Below are 21,710 nucleotides of genomic sequence, written 5' to 3' on the forward strand. Positions count from 1 at the left end.
AACTAATGTGGACTTAAAACGAAAACTCCAAATATAAGCTATCTAGAGAAAGATCAGTACATGTTAACGGTTAAAAATAAAGCCTTGCAGGTGTTGGTAATACATGATTATAAAGCACTTGAAGGCATAGGCCTTAAAAAAGGAAGAAGACAAAAGTAATGAAGACAGCTAAAAAGGTTTTTGTTTTAAGAAAGAAACGCAAACACTAACAAAACATCAATTTTCTATTCTCAATAGAAAAAATTATTGAGTAGTTCTCTTTAGTTTTAAGAGATACTCAAGCATACATCAGAGATAAAGATTAAAATTAGTTAATAGGTTAGGATTATTAGTCAGGCAAAATTTGAAGTGTCTCAGTGCTCAATTTGGTGAAGTATTGAATAGAGTGCTCCTTTGAGAGGATTTAGGCAGTAGATAATAAAGTTCAAACCTGGCTGGGTCCCATCCTTGCAGGTCACTTTATAGCATTTCCCAGGGCACACTGTGATATGAAAAAGCAGGTTACTTCTATAACAGAAGTGTACAGAAAAGTACTAAGGCACAAAGAGGGAGGGAAGGAAGGAAGGATGGATGGACAGAAGATAGACAAGACATTCAAAGACAGATGCATGAGCAGAAACCATGTAAAGGCAGCATGCTGGTTCTTCTGTGAAGAGGAGCCTGTAAGAGGGCGGGAGACATGACTCAGAGGTAGCGGACACAATGGGAGTTGGGTCAGGCTGAGAATGTGTCTGCCAGGAAGACTAGAGAGGCAATTCCTCAGGCAGAACAGGCTGATTATAATCTCAGAGTTCAGTGTCCTAAGTCTCTCCAGGGCCCTCCCACATATTTCTGCACCAATTTATAAATGCCACTCTTTTCCAAGCAGTGCCATCATTTTGATTATAGACCTCCTTCAGGTTTGAGCATAGCTAATAACGTAAGGGTTTGTTAGGTCAGGATAGAATGTAGAGAACTAAATTTTACCTCCCCCCCCACACACACGTGGATGAGCCAAGAATCACCCTTCTAACAATCTCATGCTCTAGTCTCATGCCCACTTACCCAACACTCGGTGTCACACCTTCACAAAGGCCAGCAGCTTCTTTTGCTGCTGGGAGGGCAAGAGTCAACCACCCAGTTGGCCTGGTTAGAAGTCCTCCTCACTCCTTGGGAAGTTCATACTCAATAGTATGTTTTCTGTGTATTCCTTGCTCCTTTGGTACCAGAAAAGAAAGCATTTGTTAGTGCAGACCATTTTCAAATCTCTTTTACCATCAGTGTCAATATCAAGCCACAAGAGATTGGTGGTTTCTGAGAATAGATAGAATTACATAGGGGTTGGGGATTTAACTCAGCGGTAGAGCGCTTGCCTAGCGAGTGCAAGGCCCTGGGTTCGGTCCCCAGCTCCGGAAAAAAAAAAAAAAGAATTACATGCCATTTCTGTGTTTTAACTAATGGTTTGCTGTAGATCTCCTTATAGCCTAATTCCTATGTCTTTCTAAGAAATCAGCTCAAGGGGCTAGAGAGATGGCTCAGTGGTTAAGAGCACTGACTGCTCTTTCAGAGGTCCGGAGTTCAATTCCCAGCAACCACATGGTGGCTCACAACCATCTGTAATAAAATTTGATGCCCTCTTCTGGTGTGTCTGAAGACAGCATACAGTGTATGCATATATAATAAATTAATTAATTAATTAATTAATTAATCTTAAAAAAAAATCTTACAGAGGACCAGAGTCCAGTTCCCAGCAGCTACCGCCATTCACTGCGTAACCATCGATTACTCCAACTTCAGGAGATCTAACACCCTCTTCTGGCCTAAATATGCACAAATATACATAAAACATTTTAGAATAATCTTTAAGGCCTTCAGCTAACCCGTAGTTGGTTTTTGAAACAGAGTCTTACTTCGTAGTTAAGACTGGCCTGAAACATATATGTTAGTCTGTGCTCCGACCCATAGTCCTGAGTAAGCCTTGCATGCCAAGGGGAATGGTTGGGTGTCCGTGATTGGCTATGTGACTTAAAGTGAAGCAAATTGGCCTAAATAAATTTCTAAATCCAGATAGTTGGTATTTACTATAGTACTTGCTTGTGCTTCTGGCTACCTTTAAATGTTTTATGATTTTCAGTGAGTTAAAAAAATTTTTATACAGACTTGAGAATCTGATTGAAAATTCAAATCTTACTCTGCCACCTGGTAAATAGCTTTGCTTTTTTTCCTAGCCTCAGTGTATTATCTTAAATGGAGAAAAATCTCCCTGCTGTGTGTGGTTATAACTTACACAAAAGTTTATGTATGAATATTGTGTTAGGGCTTCTATTGCTTCGACAAAACACTGTGATCATAAAACAAGTTGGGGAGAAAAGAATTTATTTAGATTACACTTCCTTATTAGTGTTCATTATTGAAGGAAGTTAAGACAGGAACTCAAATGGCAGGATCCTGGGGGCAGGAGCTGATGTAGGGGTTATGGAGAGGTACTGTGTACTGACTTGCTTCTCTTGACTTGTACAGCCTACTTTCTTCTAAAACCCAAGACCACCAGCTCAGGGATGGTACTACCCACACAGGGCTGGGCCCTCCCCCATTGATTACCAATTGAGAAAATGCCTTTTGGGGCTGGGGATTTAGCTCAGTGGTAGAGCGCTTACCTAGGAAGCGCAAGGCCCTGGGTTCGGTCCCCAGCTCCGGAAAAAAAAAAAAAAAAAAAAAAAGAGAAAATGCCTTTTAGCTGTATCTCATGGAGGCATTTCCTGAGGCTCCTTCCTCTCTGACGACACTAGTTTGTGTCAAGTTGACACAAAACCAACTGGTACAGATGTGCTTAACATTGGGGAAAGTACTTAGATCTTAGTTCTATTTCTGTGATCATGTATCACATAGCTCTTGTCTCTTCAGCTGTGTTAGGGTACAGTTCCGTTTTCCTTCACAAAAAGCAAAGGGGGATATTTTTGAACCAGCCTGTTGTATTCTTGTATTTGTGAAAAAGTGTGACTAATATGCTGACTCGGCCTGAATGCAGCATGTTTTTGCCTTTTAGTCAGCATCGAAATCTCAATGGTACTGGAGACAGAGGAGGTCACCGGGTTAGTCATCAAGATCATCTCCGGAAGGATCCATATGCTAATCTAATGTTGCAGCGGGAAAAGGATTGGGTCTCTAAAATCCAAATGATGCAGCTGCAGAGCACTGATCCCTACCTGGATGATTTCTATTACCAGGTAATAGCCAGGCTGGTGTCCAGCACAGTCTGCTTATGCTAATGTATAAGCACTTAAATAATGGTAAAACTGAATGCTTGCAGAGTTTTCTACTGAGGTATTGTCCAGTGAATTCAAATGATAGCAGATTCTGTCCATTTTTTAATACTAGCTATTGTCAAGCTGTGTGCCTTCAGATTGGTGTTTTCATTTGAGCATTAATCTGGTTTTTCCAATTAAGAATATGGTAGTGTGGGGCTGGGGATGTAGCTCAGTGGGAGAACATTTGCCTAGCATGTGCAAGTCCCAGGCTTCAATCCCTAGCAGACCCCTATACCAAAAAAAGAAAATCATGTTGGCAGTCCAACTTATAAAGATATCTTCACTAATTCAGATTTTAAAAATACTTTTGAAAAAAAACATTTTGTGGGCAATGAGCACTCTTTTCAAGGTCTACAGGTGAATATTGGGAATTAGTTGGACTTTTTGGGGTTTTGTTTGTTTGTTTGTTTTGGAGGATTTGGGAGTTGGGGCTTGTTTTTCTTTTTACCATGTAGATCCCAGAGATTAAACTTAGGACATCATGCCTAATGACAAGTACCTTGCCCACAGAGCCATCTTACCAAGCCAGTTAATGCTTTTGAAGGCTAGGAGATTTGAAAGTGTGAGGGTGTCAGAGGTTTGTGGCCATCAAACCCTGGGCCTTGAACATACTATAGCTCACTTGGTTGTTGAGGTGAACCTGTAGTTCATAGGTTGGTTTTGAATAAAAGTCACGAGTAGGACCCGAGCATGGTGGCACATGCCTGTAGTTTTAGTACTTGTGAGGCCGATCTCTTGAGTTTAAGGTCTGGCCCGCAACGTGAACTCCAGGGTAACTACTAACTACTACAGGGAGAACCCCTGTCTCCAAAACAAAAGGAAAAAGGACAAGGGTAAGTGTGCACACCTTTAATCCCAGCACTCTGGAGGCAGAGGCAAGTAAATCTCTTGAGTTTGAGGCCAACCTGGTCTACGAAGTTATTTCTAGGATAGCCAGAGCACATTGAAAAATAAATTGTGTGTGTGTTGAACTACAGTAGTCTGTATTTGTTTTGCAACAAAATCCATCCTCTCTTACGGTAGAATTACTTTGAAAAGCTGGAGAAATCGTCAGCTGCTGAAGAAATGCAAGGTGACGGCCCTAAGAAGGAGCGCACCAAGCTCATCACCCCTCAGGTGGCCAGACTGGAGCACGCCTACAAGCCTGGTAAGGGCCCAGCCCGTCTGAGGGACACTGTTTGGTTAAACTAGAGGTAATTGTTTGTGGAGAGCATGACTAGCCTGACAGATAAACTCACAGGCCTTTGCCCTTTGAGAGCCCATAATTTTTAAAAATTTACTGTGATTTTTTTTTTAGTACTTCTAAATTGATAAAGATGAAATAATTGTTCTTTTGATAATTATATTAACAAAGAATAGAGAATAGATTATGCAGAGGAGTTGCTTTAGCTGGCTGTGGGAGGTCACACCTGTAGTACTGAGGAGGCAGAGGCAGAAGGATCATGAGTTCAAAGCCAGCCTAAGTGAGATACTGATGCCTTCTCTTAAAACAAACAACAAAAAGACAAAAAAGGGGGGATTGCTTTACTGTCTACAGTTCTGTGATGAAGAATAGAAAAAGCTTTCTGAGTGCTCTCTGCCATATTCCAAGTGTTTATTGGAGCCTTTTTTTGTCCTTTCAGTGCAGTTTGAGGGCTCTTTGGGGAAACTTACTGTCTCTAGTGTGAATAATCCTCGGAAGATGATAGATGCTGTTGTGACATCTCGGAGTGAGGATGATGTAAGTGCCAGCAAATGAAGTGTTTGTTCATTTGTGGTAGTCATTGGAAAGACATGAGCTAATCTGTCCGTTGATTTTCACCCTTTCACACCCTCGGGGCCAGCTCACCTGCAAAGAGGGCCAGCTCTACCCTGCTGCTCAGGCAAGATGTAGGGCCTGCTCTCCAGAGTGTTGTAGCTGGTGAAGGACATAGCCAGTTCTCCCACTCTCATGACCTTAGGGCCATCTCTGCCACCTGCCATAGATGTCAAGGGACAAGTTAGGGGAGGAGGATGGTATCTCCCTTGTTTATGCCACTGCCCAGCAGACGAGAGGCAGGGCCAGCTCTCCCATGCTCACACCCTTCGTGGCCTACTCACCTGCAGCCCCCATATTCAGGGCCAGCTCTACTGTGGTGCCCAGGTGGGGTGCAGGTCCCACTCTCTCAAGTGCTACAGCAGGTTAAGAGCCAGGGCCAGCTCCCACAGGCCTTAGATGACAAGGCACGAGGGTAGGGAAGGGCATCTTTCTCTTGCCCATGGTACCCCATGGCAGACAAGTTGCAGGACCAACTCTTCTCACACACCCTCGGGGCCAGCTTGCCTATGTCCCCACCACCAGGGTCAGTTCTAATATCCTGCACCTTGCCCACTCTAAGTACTGCAGCAGGTGAGGGGCAGGGCCAGTTCTTCTGCTCTCATGACCCTATAGCCAGGTCTCTCATCAGTCACAGTTGGTGAAAGTGAGGAGGGTAATCTCTCCCTCAGTGAATGGTAGGGCTCTACCCCACTTGTATCCTTATGGCCGGCTCACCCACAGCCCCCTGTGTTCCTACCCACTTTCCTACGATACCCCAAGTAAGGTGCAGGGTCTGTTCTCATGCCTCCGGGGCCAGTTCTACACAGCCCCCAACCCCCATCCCTGTGGCAGCACAGGCTAAGACCTTACCATGGTCTCAGGTGGCAACACTGACTGCTAACATCAGGCTGTTCCTCACTACCTTCAAGTCTCTTTCTGCCTGTCTTCATTGTTCCCACATCCCTTTATTTCTTTCTTTTCCATTTCTCCACCACTTACTTGCTCTTAGTGGTACCTGGGGTCTCTGAGGGTCTGGGATCATCTCAGGAGTGGAGCCAGTCTGGCAGTTGTTTCTGGCTCACTCCTGCCCCAGGGCCAGAGTCCCCGACAGGGTTCTTCAAGTTTTTGGCTTGCTCCCTATCTTGGGAGCCCATCTGGGCCTGCCTGGAACCTGATTGGTGGCCACCTCAGGCTAGCTTTTATTTCAAGCTGTGCATTGTTCAGGTGTTCATAGGTCAGAACACTGAGCATGAACCGTAGTCTCTTTCCTCTCTGCCACCTACTGACACATGACACACAGCAGCCACATTAGTAGAGATTCTTGGGGCAGAACATTTTAGTTCTACATAGAGGTAAAGAATTTTTACTGAGTAGTCTTCTTTCTTTCTTTTTTTCTTTCTTTCCTTCTTTCTTTCTGTTTTTAAAGGAAACAAAAGAAAAACAAGTTCGGGATAAAAGAAGAAAAACCCTTGTCATAATTGAGAAAGTAAGTTTTAAAATTTATTTTTATGTTTAGTTTAAATTTAAAGGACTATCAAATATATGTGTACTCAAGAAGTAGAAGAATGATCAGTAAATCAGTGTTTTGGTTTTTTTAAATAACATTTTATGTATGGAGTGGCATTGTGCACAAAGGTCAGAGGACAGCTTGTAGGACTGGGATCTTGCCTTCCGCCATGTGGGGTTTAGGTTTCAGACTCGAAACTGGCTTGGGTGTGTAGGTGCATTTTCCTGCTAAGTCAGCTCACAGCCCCTGTTCCTTTTTTTTTTTTTTTTTTTTTTTTTTTTTTTTTTCCGGAGCTGGGGACCGAACCCAGGGCCTTGCGCTTGCTAGGCAAGCGCTCTACCATTGAGCTAAATCCCCAACCCTAACCCCTGTTCTTTTATATTACCTAAGAATTGGTTTGCGGTAAGTGCTTGTTGTTTACCAGAGTATTTAGAAGTGATTGTGCTATACCTTGCCTATGGGATCCTGGAAAGAACACTGCACTGGGGTTTTGTTCACCTTTTTTGATACATAAATTTATATGTAGGTGTTGGTATGTGGAAATCAGATGATAACTTGAGGGAGGCAACATATGACTCCTTCCAACACAGTTGAACTCAGGCTGTCAGACTTGACAGCAAGCACCTTTACCCATTGCGCTTCTTATCAACCCAGGTCATCTTGAGCCTAATAAAAGTAGGAATAGAAGTTTCTCTGTTACATGAACTGATTTAGTTTTACATCATTTATTAGGTGCCTCTTGTGTAGTAAGGACGATGAGATATACATATAGATCATCTATAAAGCACACACCACATTGCAGGACTGTGGAGCACAGCTACATACAAACCATCCCTTTTTTGAGAAACTACTATAGTAGTTTTGTTTTGGGGTTGAGTTTGCAATGAGTTGAATTCCTGCAAAGTGCTTGTTAGACTACTGGCTGACACCGGTAGTAAAACTAATGTAAAGTTTGCCTGGTTGGTAGTGATGCACAGACTTTAATCCCAGCGTTCAGGAGGCAGAGTTTAGCTTGATACACTGAACGGAGTTAACAGGACAGCCAGGGCTACACAAAGTAACCCTGTCTCAAGAAACAAAACAAAAACAAAATTTGCTTGATTAGCAAAATATTTATCAGGACTCCAGTGTGATGGATTTTAGTCACAGGGGCAGTTTCATCTCATAATAGGGATTTTAACCCCAAAAGCGACTACATAGTGAATTCCAGAAGGACTACGTTTAGACCCTATCTAAAGACTGCCAGGGCTGGAGAAGATGGTAAAATGTTTGTTTTCTGTATAAGTTTGAAGAACAGAGTGTGCATCCTCAGCATCCACATAAGTGCCAGGCAGGTATGGCAAGCCAGTGCTGTAAGGAGGCTAGGGACAGGGTCCTTGAGGAACCTGGCTAGATAGGGAAGCCTACTTGGCTCCCTATGGGTTCAGACGCTGGTAGGAGACATGGGAGACACTGCTTTGATAGAGTGTGAGAAAGACAGAAGAAAACACGTAACAGTCAAGCTCTGGCCTCCACACTCACACACCCTCACCACTGGGTGGCTTGATACAGGGATGGTTCAGCCTAACAGTGCGGCTAGGAAATTTGGGAAACAATCATTTGACTGTTTGACTATTTGACTAGCAGTTTCAGAGAGAAAGAATGATGCTTAAAGGATAATTATTTCACCATGTTTCCCTACATTTAAAGGAGCACCTTTTTAAAAAAAATTCCTCTTGTTTAAATTATATGCTGGCATTTTTTACTAGTTAGTCCTAAACTGTGAAGATGTTTATCTGATACTCTGGTCCTAACCTAGCATGTGGGCCTTCTCTCTCTCTCTCTCTCTCTCCCCTAGACCTATAGTTTACTCCTTGATGTGGAGGATTATGAAAGGCGCTATCTCCTAAGTCTAGAGGAAGAGCGGCCTGCCCTGACAGATGAAAGAAAGCACAAAATCTGGAGCATGTATGACAACCTGAGAGGCAAATTGCCTGGGCAAGAGAGGTAATGACTGTGCACTTAGAGAGAATGGGAGATCCTGTCCATTGTTAAACTAAACTCCACATACTTGGGGTTTGGATATATTTCTATAAGCTTAGCATCTATCTTGGGTTTGTTATTTTTGTTTTGAGAGAGTCACATTGTGTGGCCGTGACTGACTTTAATTTCAGAGATCCAGTTGCCTTCCAAACGCTGGTATTAAATGTGTGGGCCACCATACTATACTAGTGCCTTATCTTTTTGTACAGACTTTGGTGCTACTTCATGTAAAACTTCCCATAATTCCTTTGAGTTCTTTCTTGGATTTATTCAGCAATACATAGTCATTGTCTACAAGGATTGTGCTAGATGCCGGAGATAAAGGTATGTTACTGGAGTTTAGTTTTGAGGTGACAGCTTGTATCTGGCTTATGATTACTGTTGTTTCAGCTTTGTAGTCTTCATCTACAAAGATGGCACATCTACATTCGTACTTTCTTGGGGTTTCCACAGAGTATATGTGTGGAAGCCAGTCAGTCTTCAGGTGAGGTCTGAACTCTCTCTGTATATGTGTGGAAGCCAGTCAGTCTTCAGGTGAGGTCTGAACTCTCTCTGTGTATATATATGTGGAAGTCAGTCAGTCTTCAGGTGAGGTCTGAACTCTCTCTGTGTATATATATGTGGAAGCCAGTCAGTCTTCAGGTGAGGTCTGAACTCTGTGTATATATATGTGGAAGCCAGTCAGTCTTCAGGTGAGGTCTGAACTCTCTCTGTATATGTGTGGAAGCCAGTCAGTCTTCAGGTGAGGTCTGAACTCTCTCTGTGTATATATATGTGGAAGTCAGTCAGTCTTCAGGTGAAGTCTGAACTCTCTCTGTGTATGTGTGGAAGCCAGTCAGTCTTCAGGTGAAGTCTGAACTCTCTCTGTGTATATATATGTGGAAGTCAGTCAGTCTTCAGGTGAGGTCTGAACTCTCTCTGTATATGTGTGGAAGCCAGTCAGTCTTCAGGTGAGGTCTGAACTCTCTCTCTCTGTATATATATGTGGAAGCCAGTCAGTCTTCAGGTGAAGTCTGAACTCTCTCTGTGTATGTGTGGAAGCCAGTCAGTCTTCAGGTGAGGTCTGAACTCTCTCTCTGTATATGTGTGGAAGCCAGTCAGTCTTCAGGTGAAGTCTGAACTCTCTCTGTGTATGTGTGGAAGCCAGTCAGTCTTCAGGTGAAGTCTGAACTCTCTCTGTCATCTTTTGCCTCATTGTCTGAAGCAAACCTAATTGTGACGATGTTTAATAAATCCCAAACACTAAATGTAAAAGAACTCCATCAGCTAACAGCTCCTTTCTCTTTACTCAGAATCTCCTGAGCCACACCTTAGACAAAGATAGAGTAAACTTCTTTTCAATACCCTTTTTATAGTTTTGGTCTGATAAATATAATTTATGTTCTGTAACCATTAAATGCATTTAGTTGAATATTTATTGACATGGAAAAGTGTTGAAGAGGTTGACCAAAGCTGGAGATAACTGTAGCTTAGCAGTAGAACTCTTACCTAGCATACAAGAGGTTCTGGACTCAATACTCCATTCTGTGGGGGCAAAAAGCTAAATTACAAAGCTATGTAAATTCTATGTGCCCTAATAACACAGGTTAACCTGAGAAATACTGAATTTTTTCTTAAATTTGATCACATTTTTACATATAATATAGGGAGATGATTTTTATTTTTTATTATTTGGTTGGAATTAGAAAATCACCCTCGACTTGGGTAGTGTAGATAATCATAAAGATGAGTGTTGTATCGTTTTTTTTTTTTAAAACATGGGTTTTCTGTACTACCTTTATTGACACTAGGTGGTATTCTTTTTGCAGGCCAAGTGATGACCACTTTGTACAAATCATGTGTATCCGAAAAGGGAAGAGAATGGTTGCCCGCATTCTCCCTTTCCTCTCCACAGAGCAAGCAGCTGACATTCTCATGGCAACTGCCAGGAACCTCCCTTTCCTTATCAAGAAGGACGCACAAGATGAGGTACCCACCATGTAGGGCAACTTTGCTTTTGGTTCTCAAGTTGGAAAACTTTGGCTCTTGGTTACTTTTGTGGATGTCTAATCTCCCTCTTTGCTCTGTTGTCAGTAGCTTCACATTAGCCTAGAGGTTTAGTTGAATTGTGCCCCACAGGATAATTCTTGACTAAAAGATCTCTGATTATCCTTGTAGTGGTTCTTGGAAGATTAGCAAAATTTGTTGTACTTTTTCAAGTTAAAGACAAGAAGCTGATAAAATAATAGTATTGGTAAGTACAGGACTCAGAATGAATAGAATAGGTATTCATAGAAATACCTATGAGGAAATTAATTGTAGTTGATTAAAAATTGAGAAGTAAATGGTCATTACCAAGGCTTTTAGAATGCAGTTTCTCATTTGCTGTGGACATGACCATAAAGAAAAATTCCCATTAGGTTTTCCATATGCTACTTGACTAGCAGTTAACATGTTGGGAACATTTTTTGAGCAAATCTTTATCCAGTTGTTACTTATATGTAGATGGTTCTAGAATGTTCATCCCATTACTCCCATGTTCTTATTATGCAGGGCTAAAAGCACAACTGGATGACCTTGAGAAAGGGCTATTTTCAGATGGCCTGGATGGACAGCAAAGAAATCAAACCTACCCCTTAAATAAAAATTTATTGATAATAAATAATTTTATACATTAAAAAAGAACCCTTAACACAATTTATAGGAAGTCAGTGTGTATTTTTGGCTTGACTTTTCCTAGTGCTTTCTGTAGAAAAACAGCTGTCTTTGTACTTTCCTCATGTACTTGCTTCTCTTTGTTGTTTCATCTCAGCTAACTGCCTCTGTAAGAGAAAATTGTGTAATTAGATTGGCACATGTAGCAAAACACTAAACGCCAGCAAATAAAAAAGGAAACCTTAGTGCCTTTTGGTGCAAAAAAAAAAAAAAAATTTTGAGAAGTAATCACCTGAATTATCTGTGCAGAAGACATACCTATGTCCTTCAAAACATGAAAGAGCTGGACATGACTACTGTAGCATTTGAGATTTTAGTATTTACAGAAAGTTTAAGTCATCAGAAGAATGCATCATAGAAGTTTTTTAATGTATTAGTGTTTTTTAGTTTTATTTATGAATAGTTTGCCTATGTATATGTGCGCTGTGTGCATGGTTAGTGTCCATGGAGGTCAGAATGGGGCATTAGATCCCTACAGTTGGAGTTGAGGGTTATGACCCTCCATGTGGGTACTAGGAATTGAGTTTGGATGCTCTGTAAAAGCAAGTACTCCAAACGGCTGAACCCTCTCTAGCCTTGAAACTAGTACATTTTTAAGAGACTTAAGAATGAAAAATGGAGTAGAGAAAAAATTTAAAGATTCAATATTTATCCTAAAGAATAAAAGATCAGAATAAGGGGTTGGGGATTTAGCTCAGTGGTAGAGCGCAAGGCCCTGGGTTCAGTCCCCAGCTCTGTTAAAAAAAAAAAAAAAATCAGAATAAGAAGGTACTCCTATTTTGGAGCATAAATGCCAAAGAAAGTCAGAGGAGCAGTGAGCACACTGTCAGTTATGATCTCGTGGAAATCATGAGATCAACAGTGAGCAAGTGTGGGAGAGCCTCCTTCGTTTGGTAAGTACTCACTGAATACCACATTCCAGGCACCATTTTACATCGTAGAAATAAAGCTAGGAGTACAAAAAGGCCTTCATGGAGCTTACTTGCTAGTGAAGAATGATTAGTTAACTTTATAGAAAAGTTGTGTGTGGTAACTCATTCCTATTTTCCCACACTATGGTGACTAAGACAGGAGGATTGCTTTAAGTTTGATGCCAGTCTAAAAATATGTTTGTACAACTGTATTTCATTCTCTTTCCTCCTCCTCTTTGCATGTATGTATGTATATATGTATGCATGCATGCTTGTATGTATGTATACATATATATGTGTACACACATAATGCTGAGTTTTTAACCTATGTTAATTAAAAAGTAATAAACCATGTTCTAAACCACTTTCTTGAAGTAGTAGCTGGTTCCAGGAGGCATACTCATGGGAGTACAGATAATCCTGGTCTTACAACAGAGGCAAGAGGTCTAGGTTACTACTAGGGATGTACAAACCAGTTTGAAGGGACTCTTTGATCAATCATTTATGGTGAATGCTAGGCCAGGAACTCATCTCAAAACTGAAAAAGAAAGATAAAGTATTTATCATACATTTCCATTACAACCAGATGTCCTCACACGCAGTAGTGTAATGTTTTGTTTTGTTTTGTTTTGTTTTTGTGGCAAGCAGCCTGGATCATACCCACTGATGGGAGGTAAGTGAAGGGATAGCTTGCAGGATTTAACACTCTTGTTTGTGTTTTGTAGGTGCTGCCATGCTTACTGAGTCCCTTCTCTCTCCTCCTCTATCATCTTCCTTCAGTGACTGTCACCAGCCTTCTGCAACAGCTAATGAACCTACCTCAAAGTGCAACTGCACCAGCACCCTCTAACTCTCACCTCACTGCTGTGCTCCAGAACAAGGTGCTCTTGTCGTTTGTGTCCCTAAGGTTGTGTGGCATCTAAATTTGCCTTGGTAAAATTATGACTACTGTAGCTTTCTCCTACTCAGAAATTACACATTGGCAAAAGCTAGGGGGGAAATAGGTGGATTGAAAAATTAGTTTCTGATGGAATTGTAGAATCAAGTGACCAGTCTTCAACAGTTACTCCTGTCTTCTTTAGCAGTAGACTCCCATACTTGGAAGATTCTTGCTTCAAAACTGTCCTGAAAGTTAGAACTGTCTTGGCATGGGTATGGATGATTAAGGTGTAGATTGCTGCTTGTCCTCTTAGGACTTTTCCCAGAAATTTTCACAAGCTTTTATTGAGTAGCAGTGGCCAGGGCTTGGTCATATGGCGTGCCTAGCTACAGGGAAGCTACATGCAGCTTTCAGTTAATGTCATGTTAAAGATGTAAAGATTAAGACAAAACTCGATGCACTTGTGTTTAATCTCAGCACTCAGGAGGAAGGCTAGCAAGCAGATCTCTGCGTTTGAGGCCAGCCTAGTCTACATACCCAGTTTTAGTTCCAGGACATAAAACCTGCCTACAAACAAACTTCTTTCCTTTTTTAAATTCAAAACCTCTTAGAGGAAACCTAGTAAGGAAAGAGGATCATGGTTTCTAAACAGGCAAGTTTCAGTCCTGGCCTGCTCTTTCCCAGCCTTACGATGCTCAGCTAGTTTTCTTTCCTTCTTTTAATTATTTATTTCATTTGCATTGGTGTTTTATCTGCATGTATGTCTGTGTGAGGGTGTCAGATTTTGAAAGTATAGACAATTATGAGCTGCCATGTGGGTGCCGGGAATTGAACCTGGGTCCTCTGGAAGAGCAGTCAGTGAGCCATCTCTTCATCCGTCAGCTTGTTTTCTCACCTATGTTGTACAAGTGGTGATGCAGGCTTGCACAGTCGTCTTATTATTTAGATGATGTTTGCTCTGTAGTAGGTGCTTGTTTAGAGCCAGGATACACAATGGAGGTGAAGTCTCAGCACCCCTTTCTCCTTTGACTGCCAACAATAACAGGGTATCTGAGGCATAGAGCACACCTATATCCCTCAGGACATGTAGGTAGTTTCTCAAGTGACCAGTTGTGGTCTTCCTGTTATTTAGTCTCTGTATTACTTTTGATAAGAGCAGTAGAAAGCCAGGAATTCATACAGTATCATGAGCCTGGCAAAAATTTGCCTACAAATAGAATGAAGGGAAATTTTGTGGAAAAGATAGATTATCCTTTTTAGTATGAACACAGAAAAGTAGAATGAAATCCCAGAATACTGCCAGTGTCTGTTGGTGACCCGTTACAGATAGAACCTGCACATCTAACCTAGTACTGTTGGCATTTTCATTCGATGCTCCTTCAGGGTTCACGTTGCTGATTTTTAGACTTCTATTAACATCCTTTGTATGTTTGTAGGTCAGACAAGAAAATATTCTGTATGCATACACATGTGCACTGCTGTATGATGTGCATGCAGAGGCTATATCATCAGAGGGTGGCATCAGGTGTCTCTCCTCCACCATTGCTTTTTGGGATAAGTTCTCTGACTAAACCTGAAGCTCACTGATTTGGCTAGGCAGACTGGCCATTGTACATCAGGGATCTGCCAGGCTCCAGTTCTAGAGGTGGAGTCACAGGCACACACCACTGTCCCCAGCTTTTTGTGATTTCTTGGGATCCAAGCTCAGGTCCTCACTCTTGCCCAGCATGTACTTTACCAGCTGAGCTATCTTCCTAGCCCCAGGGGTATGTAATATTTTTTAATTTTCTTTGAGCTTTGATTTTTTTTAACACTTCGTGTATTTATATTTTTGTTAACTTGTTTTGTTTTGCTTTTTGAGCCATTGTTGTGTATTCCAGGCTGGTCCCTAACCTCCTGTATAGTCAAGGATGACATTGAGCATGTAATTGTCCTGAATGCTGGGATTATAGGTATGCACTGTCACACCAGGTTTATATGGTGCTGGGAATTAAACCTGAAACCTTGTGCATGCCACCAACTGAGCTGTATCTCCAGAACCCCGTAGAGCTCTTAATGGCTTTTTTTTTTCCTTAACAAAGTAAAATTTTTTCTTCTAATTTTTCATGAACTTTGACTTTTCTTATTCTATTTTGATTCTTTAAAAAAGGAGAAAGACAAAACCACTAGATTATCAATGACTGGTGTGGAAAATATTTTCACAAAAGGATAGGGTATACAGAAATGGCTGTCTATGCTTGTCATCTGCTATATGAGAAACAAAATTTACAGGAAAGACACACGCTTAATTCCAGGCTTGCCTGTCCTCTCTGTCCAGCTATACAAAGACTTTGGTATAGAGACATTTCCATTTGGTGCCATGGTCCAAGCAACTGACGTGTTAGAGGCTTAGGTGCACTGTATTGAGTTTTGCTGTTGCTTTTAGATTTGTTTTATGTGTATGGGTGGGGTTTTTGGTTTTGGGTTGTTTGGTTTTGCCTGCATGTGTACCCTGTGAATACCAGTGGATGGTTGTAAACTATCATGTAGTTTCTGGGAACTGAATACCAGTGATGGTTGTGAACTATCGTGTAGTTTCTGGGAACTGAATTTTGGTCCACTTTAAGAACAAGTGCTCTTAATTGCAGATCCATTTCTCCAGCCCTTTAGTTACATTGCTAAGTTTCATTCCATCTGATTTCTCTTATAGTTTGGCTTGTCACTGCTCCTAATCCTCTTAAGCCGTGGGGAAGACCTACATAGTTCAGATCCTACTGTAGAATCAACGCAAAATAACCAGTGGTCAGTATTGATTCCTTATCTCCTATCTTAATATTTAAAATTATCTTTGCTCTCCCTCTCTTTCCCTTCTACTTCTCATACTGTTTTGGGTTTTCTCTATCAGGACAGAGGTGATGTTCATGGCAACCCAAGAACTTCTACGGATCCCCCAAGCAGCCCTGGCCAAGCCAATCTCTATACCCACAAATCTAGTGTCTCTCTTTTCTCGCTATGTTGACCGGCAGAAACTGAACTTGCTGGAGACAAAACTGCAGTAAGTTGTGAACATTTCACTCCCTTGGTATCTCAGGCATCACACCATAGGAGGATGAAGCTGAATGAGAGAAAAAGATTGAGACATTAAGTGTGTGTGCGAAAACAAATCACTGTATTGTGTCCAACAGTACCTCAGAAAACGGCAAAAGCTGAGAGGCAACTAGGGTCTTGTATTATGAGAATTCTTATAAAGATATAACTTGAACACAAAAGATTCATCCTTTTTTAACTTATTCATACAAACAAGTCACCTTTCTCTTCATATTCTTAGGCTGGTTCAGGGGATGCGATAAAAGACCTCCAGAGTGTCCTGTATCTCCTTCTGGCTGCCACCTGCACTGCTGACATCACCAATGGAGTGGTTCTAATGAGAGAGGGGAGGTAGCTTAGGACCCAAAGCAAAGTCTTGTGGGATCCTTGCCTGTTTTCAGAAGTTAGCTCTGAATGCCAGATATTCCCTACTGCTCTGGTACTTCCGCTGGGTGGTACTTCTGCTGGTTTCTTTTACCTTCTGTGTTACACTTTTGCATGTCCTACTTTTACTCAATTCTTCTCAGTTTTGCATTTTCTTTGCCCTAGAGACACAAATATAATATCCTTTATCCCATCACCACTATTACAATTCAAAGTAGGTTGTAGTCTACCAAAGGGCTCCTCCTCCCTTTGAGTTCTTCATCTTCCCTTAATAATATGACTATAAGAGAGCCAAAATTAAGTAGAATTCAGGATATAAGTAAATATATACACACCCATACACAAACATTCATATGGTCTCCAGAGGGTCCTTAAAGAATGAGCTTTAGTTTGAAAAGTATTTAGTTAACATATACCTCTAAAAATAAACCAGCTGATATATTTTTACTCTGTTTCTGTTCCATCTTGTCATTTGGTGGATTCTACTTTTCTAATATATAAATACAGGGTACACAGCACATTACATTAAATCAAACTTGTTAATTGGCTGATGCCCAGCTCTAGGCTGAGAGAACTTTTCTTTCTCCCTTCCTGTATTTCCTTTGTTCTTCAAGACCATAATAGAAACAGCACACACACGGTTAAGCCTTTTCCTGTGATGACTACAGTGCTTGAGTCTGTGCCCTCAAGTCCATTCAGGAGTACCCAAGATGAGCCTCACCCAGAGCCTGCTTTCTGCAGTGCAGCTTCTATGCACCTGCACTGTCTTCCTGACGTGACTTCTGTAAGCCATGCTTCTGCTTCTCTTCCCCATTTTCATTTACTGTCTTGGGTAGAAACCTCCAAATGTAATCATGGCTGCTAAGCTTGGGCTCTGCTCTTCAGTCTGCTCTACCCTGCAGCAGAACTGCTGTCCTGGCTGCTTAGTCTCACCTGAGCCCCATCCACTGGCAGCCAGTGGGGCCTGGGTTTGAATCTTAGGGACACTTCCCTTTCACTCACCTTTCTTCTCCTCAGCAGTCAGCCAGGATAAGGGACTCTGCTCCCTTGGGGTTGCAGTTCTGAAAACTAAATTGAATTTATTTTATATTCCCGTCCTGATCCTACTTTCTGCTGTTCTCACCTTTTTGAATGTAGTCGGGGGACAGGCTATGATATTTAAAGAGAATAAATGTTTTGCACATACCTGTATAACAGTGAAGCCCTCCGTTGCAACCAGCTATCTTTGTACTCATCTCCATTTCTTCTCATTTTGTGGCCTCAGGCTCTACCAGCTGCTCCCCAGTGACAGTCCCTAGCTTCCTTCTACCATCTGCTGACTGTCTCCACTGAGCCTTTCCTACCTTCCCTTCACACCCAATCAAGTAAACACTTGATTATTTTTTCTTCTTTATTGTGCTTTTTGTTCAGTTCTAATTAATAAAAATAAAAGTTTCTAAATTTACATTTTTATAGGGTATTGTAAATAAAACAAATTGTATACTTGAAAATGTCTGCTTGTTTTATACCTTTTTGTTTCTGAGTTCGTTTTTTAATGTTTTTCTATTATACTTGGATTCACTAGCAAAACTCTTAACGTTGGGGAAATACCACTTTGCCCTGAATAACTGATTCTAGATAGATGTCCATCTCTTTTTGCTTTTAAGAGACTTAGGTAGCCACTCTTGTGGTTTGTATTTCTCTTAGCTCTTGCCTTGTAGCTTTCTTCGTTTACTCATTAAAAAACAAAAATGTCTTGCTGCACACATACTGTAATCCTAGAGTGCAGGAGTGTGAAACATGAGGATCATTTATGTATACTCTCAAAGTGAGCATGATTGAAGAATCAGCAAACTCGAAAGGATAGAACAAGACAGAGAATGGAGAGATGGTTTAGTGGTTAAGGGCACTTACTGTTCTTTAAGAGGACCCAAGCTCAGTCCCTAACACCCACGTTGGCAGCTCAGTCATCTCTAACTCTAGTTCCACAGGCTCTGTTGGCCTCTTCTAGTTTCTGTGGACACAAGGGCATAATGCCAGAGTACACATACAGACAAAGCACCCATATACTTTTTTTTAAAAAAAACAGTGGGAAGAATAGTGGGAAGGGAAGTTAGATCCAAGAGTCGAGTATGGGATGTTACTGTCAAGAATAGTGTATAAAGAGAGATGGTTTGTTAAACTTAGCATAAACCCTGTTAGGTAGCTGATGTTGGGGAACATCCACAAGGCTAGATTCAAAATGTCCAGTTAGAGGACCCAAGAGAAATACTATGCCAACACTCCACAATTTAGAGACCTGGAAACTGAAGTTCTAGGAGGAACCAGGACTTGCTGGGTTGGCTAATGGTAAAATCCTAGGTAACTCCTAGTTCTAGGTACTTTAAAGGTTTTTTTTTTTTTAACCTAGCAGTAATGAATATCGACATCAATTAAAAGTTGTGTCTACAAACATGCAACCATGTGGGCCTATGGCCTACAGAGGCCAGAAGAGTTCTAGATAACCTAGAAAAGTACAATTATGGATGACATAGCCACCAATTTGGGTGCTGGGAACTGAACCCAAGTCCTCTGTAAGAGCAAAAACTGTTAGCCTCTGAGCCATCTCTTAAGTCCCAGAAAAATTACTACATGGGAAAATACAATAAAAGGATAGAGCATACCAGCTGAAAGATCAAAGAACCACTTTAATAAGTCTGAACTAGATCCCATATCTTAGTAAGAACCCATATCTACCCTAAATTGCATCCCCCCCCCCAACAACAACAACAAAAACAAACAACTATAGCTTTTGAATCACTAGAATTGCATTCTTAAACATTAGGAAGACCGTACAAAGCTTAAGTCCAAGTGGATCGAGGACCTCCACATCAAACCAGATACACTCAAACTAATAGAAGAAAAACTAGGGAAGCATCTGGAACACATGGGCACTGGAAAAAATTTCCTGAACAAAAAACACCAATGGCTTATGCTCTAAGATCAAGAATCGACAAATGGGATCTCATAAAACTGCAAAGCTTCTGTAAGGCAAAGGACACTGTGGTTAGGACAAAACGGCAACCATCAGATTGGGAAAAGATCTTTACCAATCCTACAACAGATAGAGGCCTTATATCCAAAATATACAAAGAACTCAAGAAGTTAGACCGCAGGGAGACAAATAACCCTATTAAAAAATGGGGTTCAGAGCTAAACAAAGAATTCACAGCTGAGGAATGCCGAATGGCTGAGAAACACCTAAAGAAATGTTCAACATCTTTAGTCATAAGGGAAATGCAAATCAAAACAACCCTGAGATTTCACCTCACACCAATGAGAATGGCTAAGATCAAAAACTCAGGTGACAGCAGATGCTGGCGAGGATGTGGAGAAAGAGGAACACTCCTCCATTGTTGGTGGGATTGCAGACTGGTACAACCATTCTGGAAATCAGTCTGGAGGTTCCTCAGAAAATTGGACATTGAACTGCCTGAGGATCCAGCTATACCTCTCTTGGGCATATACCCAAAAGATGCCCCAACATATCAAAAAGACACGTGCTCCACTATGTTCATCGCAGCCTTATTTATAATAGCCAGAAGCTGGAAAGAACCCAGATGCCCTTCAACAGAGGAATGGATACAGAAAATGTGGTACATCTACACAATGGAATATTACTCAGCTATCAAAAACAATGACTTTATGAAATTCGTAGGCAAATGGTTGGAACTGGAAATATCATCCTGAGTGAGGTAACCCAATCACAGAAAAACACACATGGTATGCACTCATTGATAAGTGGCTATTAGCCCAAATGCTTGAATTACCCTAGATGCCTAGAACAAATGAAACTCAAGACGGATGATCAAAATATGAATGCTTCACTCCTTTAAAAGGGGAACAAGAATACCCTTGGCAGGGAATAGAGAGGCAAAGATCAAAACAGACACAGAAGGAACACCCATTCAGAGCCTGCCCCACATGTGGCCCATACATATACAGCCATCCAATTAGACAAGATGGATGAAGCAAAGAAGTGCAGGCCGACAGGAGCCGGATGTAGATCGCTCCTGAGAGACACAGCCAGAATACAGCAAATACAGAGGCGAATGCCAGCAGCAAACCACTGAACTGAGAATAGGACCCCCGTTGAAGGAATCAGAGAAAGAACTGGAAGAGCTTGAAGGGGCTCGAGACCCCATATGTACAACAATGCCAAGCAACCAGAGCTTCCAGGGACTAAGCCACTACCTAAAGACTATACATGGACTGACCCTGGACTCTGACCTCATAGGTAGCAATGAATATCCTAGTAAGAGCACCAGTGGAAGGGGAAGCCCTGGGTCCTGCTAAGACTGAACCCCCAGTGAACTAGATTGTTGGGGGGAGGGCGGCAATGGGGGGAGGATGAGGAGGGGAACACCCATAAAGGAGAGGAGGTGGAGGGATTAGGGGGATGTTTTCCCGGAAACCGGGAAAGGGAATAACACTCAAAATGTAAATAAGAAATACTCAAGTTAATTTAAAAAAAAAAAAATTAGGAAGACCAAGCCATGGCCTATGGATTTTATAGCCTTGTACTTTGGGAGGACAGTGAGTTTGACTGTGTGGGAAGGCCAAAGTTTAAGAGCTCTTCCTTGTCTAGCTTTGCTTGACCAGTTTGGTATTGTGAACTCCGAGAAACAAGTGTGTAGGATTTCAGCAAGCAAGGCTTTAATCTGATAACTCAGCATCTTAAAATGATCTGAGAGCATTATTTTAACTTTCTTTCCTCATAGAGACAAAGTTATGAGTAGCCTGCAGGTCTCATAACTGCCTCTGCCCTTTAGTTTGCAAATGTTGCACGGAAGGCTATTCAGAGGAGTTTGCTCTTATTCAGTGCGACTCTCCAAGCTCCCACTTTTGTTGAGTTCATTCTCCCAAGAGATACTCACCAAAATTGGGCTCCAGGTCTCCAAAGTGTAGAAAGGAACCAACTGATAATTAATGTGTGGTTTTTCCTTTTCATTGTGAATATAATGTCTTTAAAGTTGCTTAGACTGTATCCATCCAAATAACAAAAGCCGGTGATACTGCTAGCCTAGCATACACAAATCCCTGGGTTTATCCCTAGTACTGCATTAAAACTGAGCACTCCCAGCACTTGGGAGGTGGGGCAAGATCAGAGTCAGTGCCATCCACAGCAGCAGAATCCCCAAACAGTCCATTCCTACTGCTGTTT

General features: G+C 41.5%; 1 protein-coding gene and 2 non-coding genes across 6 annotated transcripts in view; 2 read left to right on the top strand and 1 right to left on the bottom strand.

Annotated features, from left to right (window-relative positions):
- Positions 1-18,018, top strand: part of Patl1 (PAT1 homolog 1, processing body mRNA decay factor) — a 31,862-nt gene extending 13,844 nt beyond the window's left edge. For 2 of the 4 annotated variants that reach the window (XM_063268466.1, XM_039084308.2), the window contains 10 exons: positions 3,026-3,206; positions 4,311-4,434; positions 4,910-5,007; positions 6,491-6,550; positions 8,409-8,557; positions 10,402-10,561; positions 12,924-13,079; positions 15,768-15,859; positions 15,963-16,112; positions 16,386-18,018. In XM_063268466.1, coding sequence (XP_063124536.1) covers positions 3,026-3,206; positions 4,311-4,434; positions 4,910-5,007; positions 6,491-6,550; positions 8,409-8,557; positions 10,402-10,561; positions 12,924-13,079; positions 15,768-15,859; positions 15,963-16,112; positions 16,386-16,407 — 1,192 coding nt within the window. In that variant the 3' untranslated portion in view covers positions 16,408-18,018. Of the gene's footprint in view, positions 1-3,025; positions 3,207-4,310; positions 4,435-4,909; positions 5,008-6,490; positions 6,551-8,408; positions 8,558-10,401; positions 10,562-12,846; positions 12,895-12,923; positions 13,080-15,767; positions 15,860-15,962; positions 16,113-16,385 lie in introns of those variants that run through there. The other 2 variants (NM_001108520.2, XM_063268467.1) reach the window with 2 other exon arrangements.
- Positions 6,265-6,395, bottom strand: LOC120100442 (small nucleolar RNA SNORA17). Its single transcript, XR_005500195.1, has one exon. It is a non-coding gene; the product is annotated as a small nucleolar RNA SNORA17 (small nucleolar RNA).
- LOC120100383 (small nucleolar RNA SNORA32) lies at positions 10,918-11,039 on the top strand. Its single transcript, XR_005500146.1, has one exon. It is a non-coding gene; the product is annotated as a small nucleolar RNA SNORA32 (small nucleolar RNA).
- Positions 18,019-21,710: the final 3,692 nt, after the last annotated feature.

This window comes from Rattus norvegicus, chromosome 1 (genome assembly GCF_036323735.1).
Source record: "Rattus norvegicus strain BN/NHsdMcwi chromosome 1, GRCr8, whole genome shotgun sequence".
Lineage (NCBI taxonomy): Eukaryota > Metazoa > Chordata > Mammalia > Rodentia > Muridae > Rattus > Rattus norvegicus.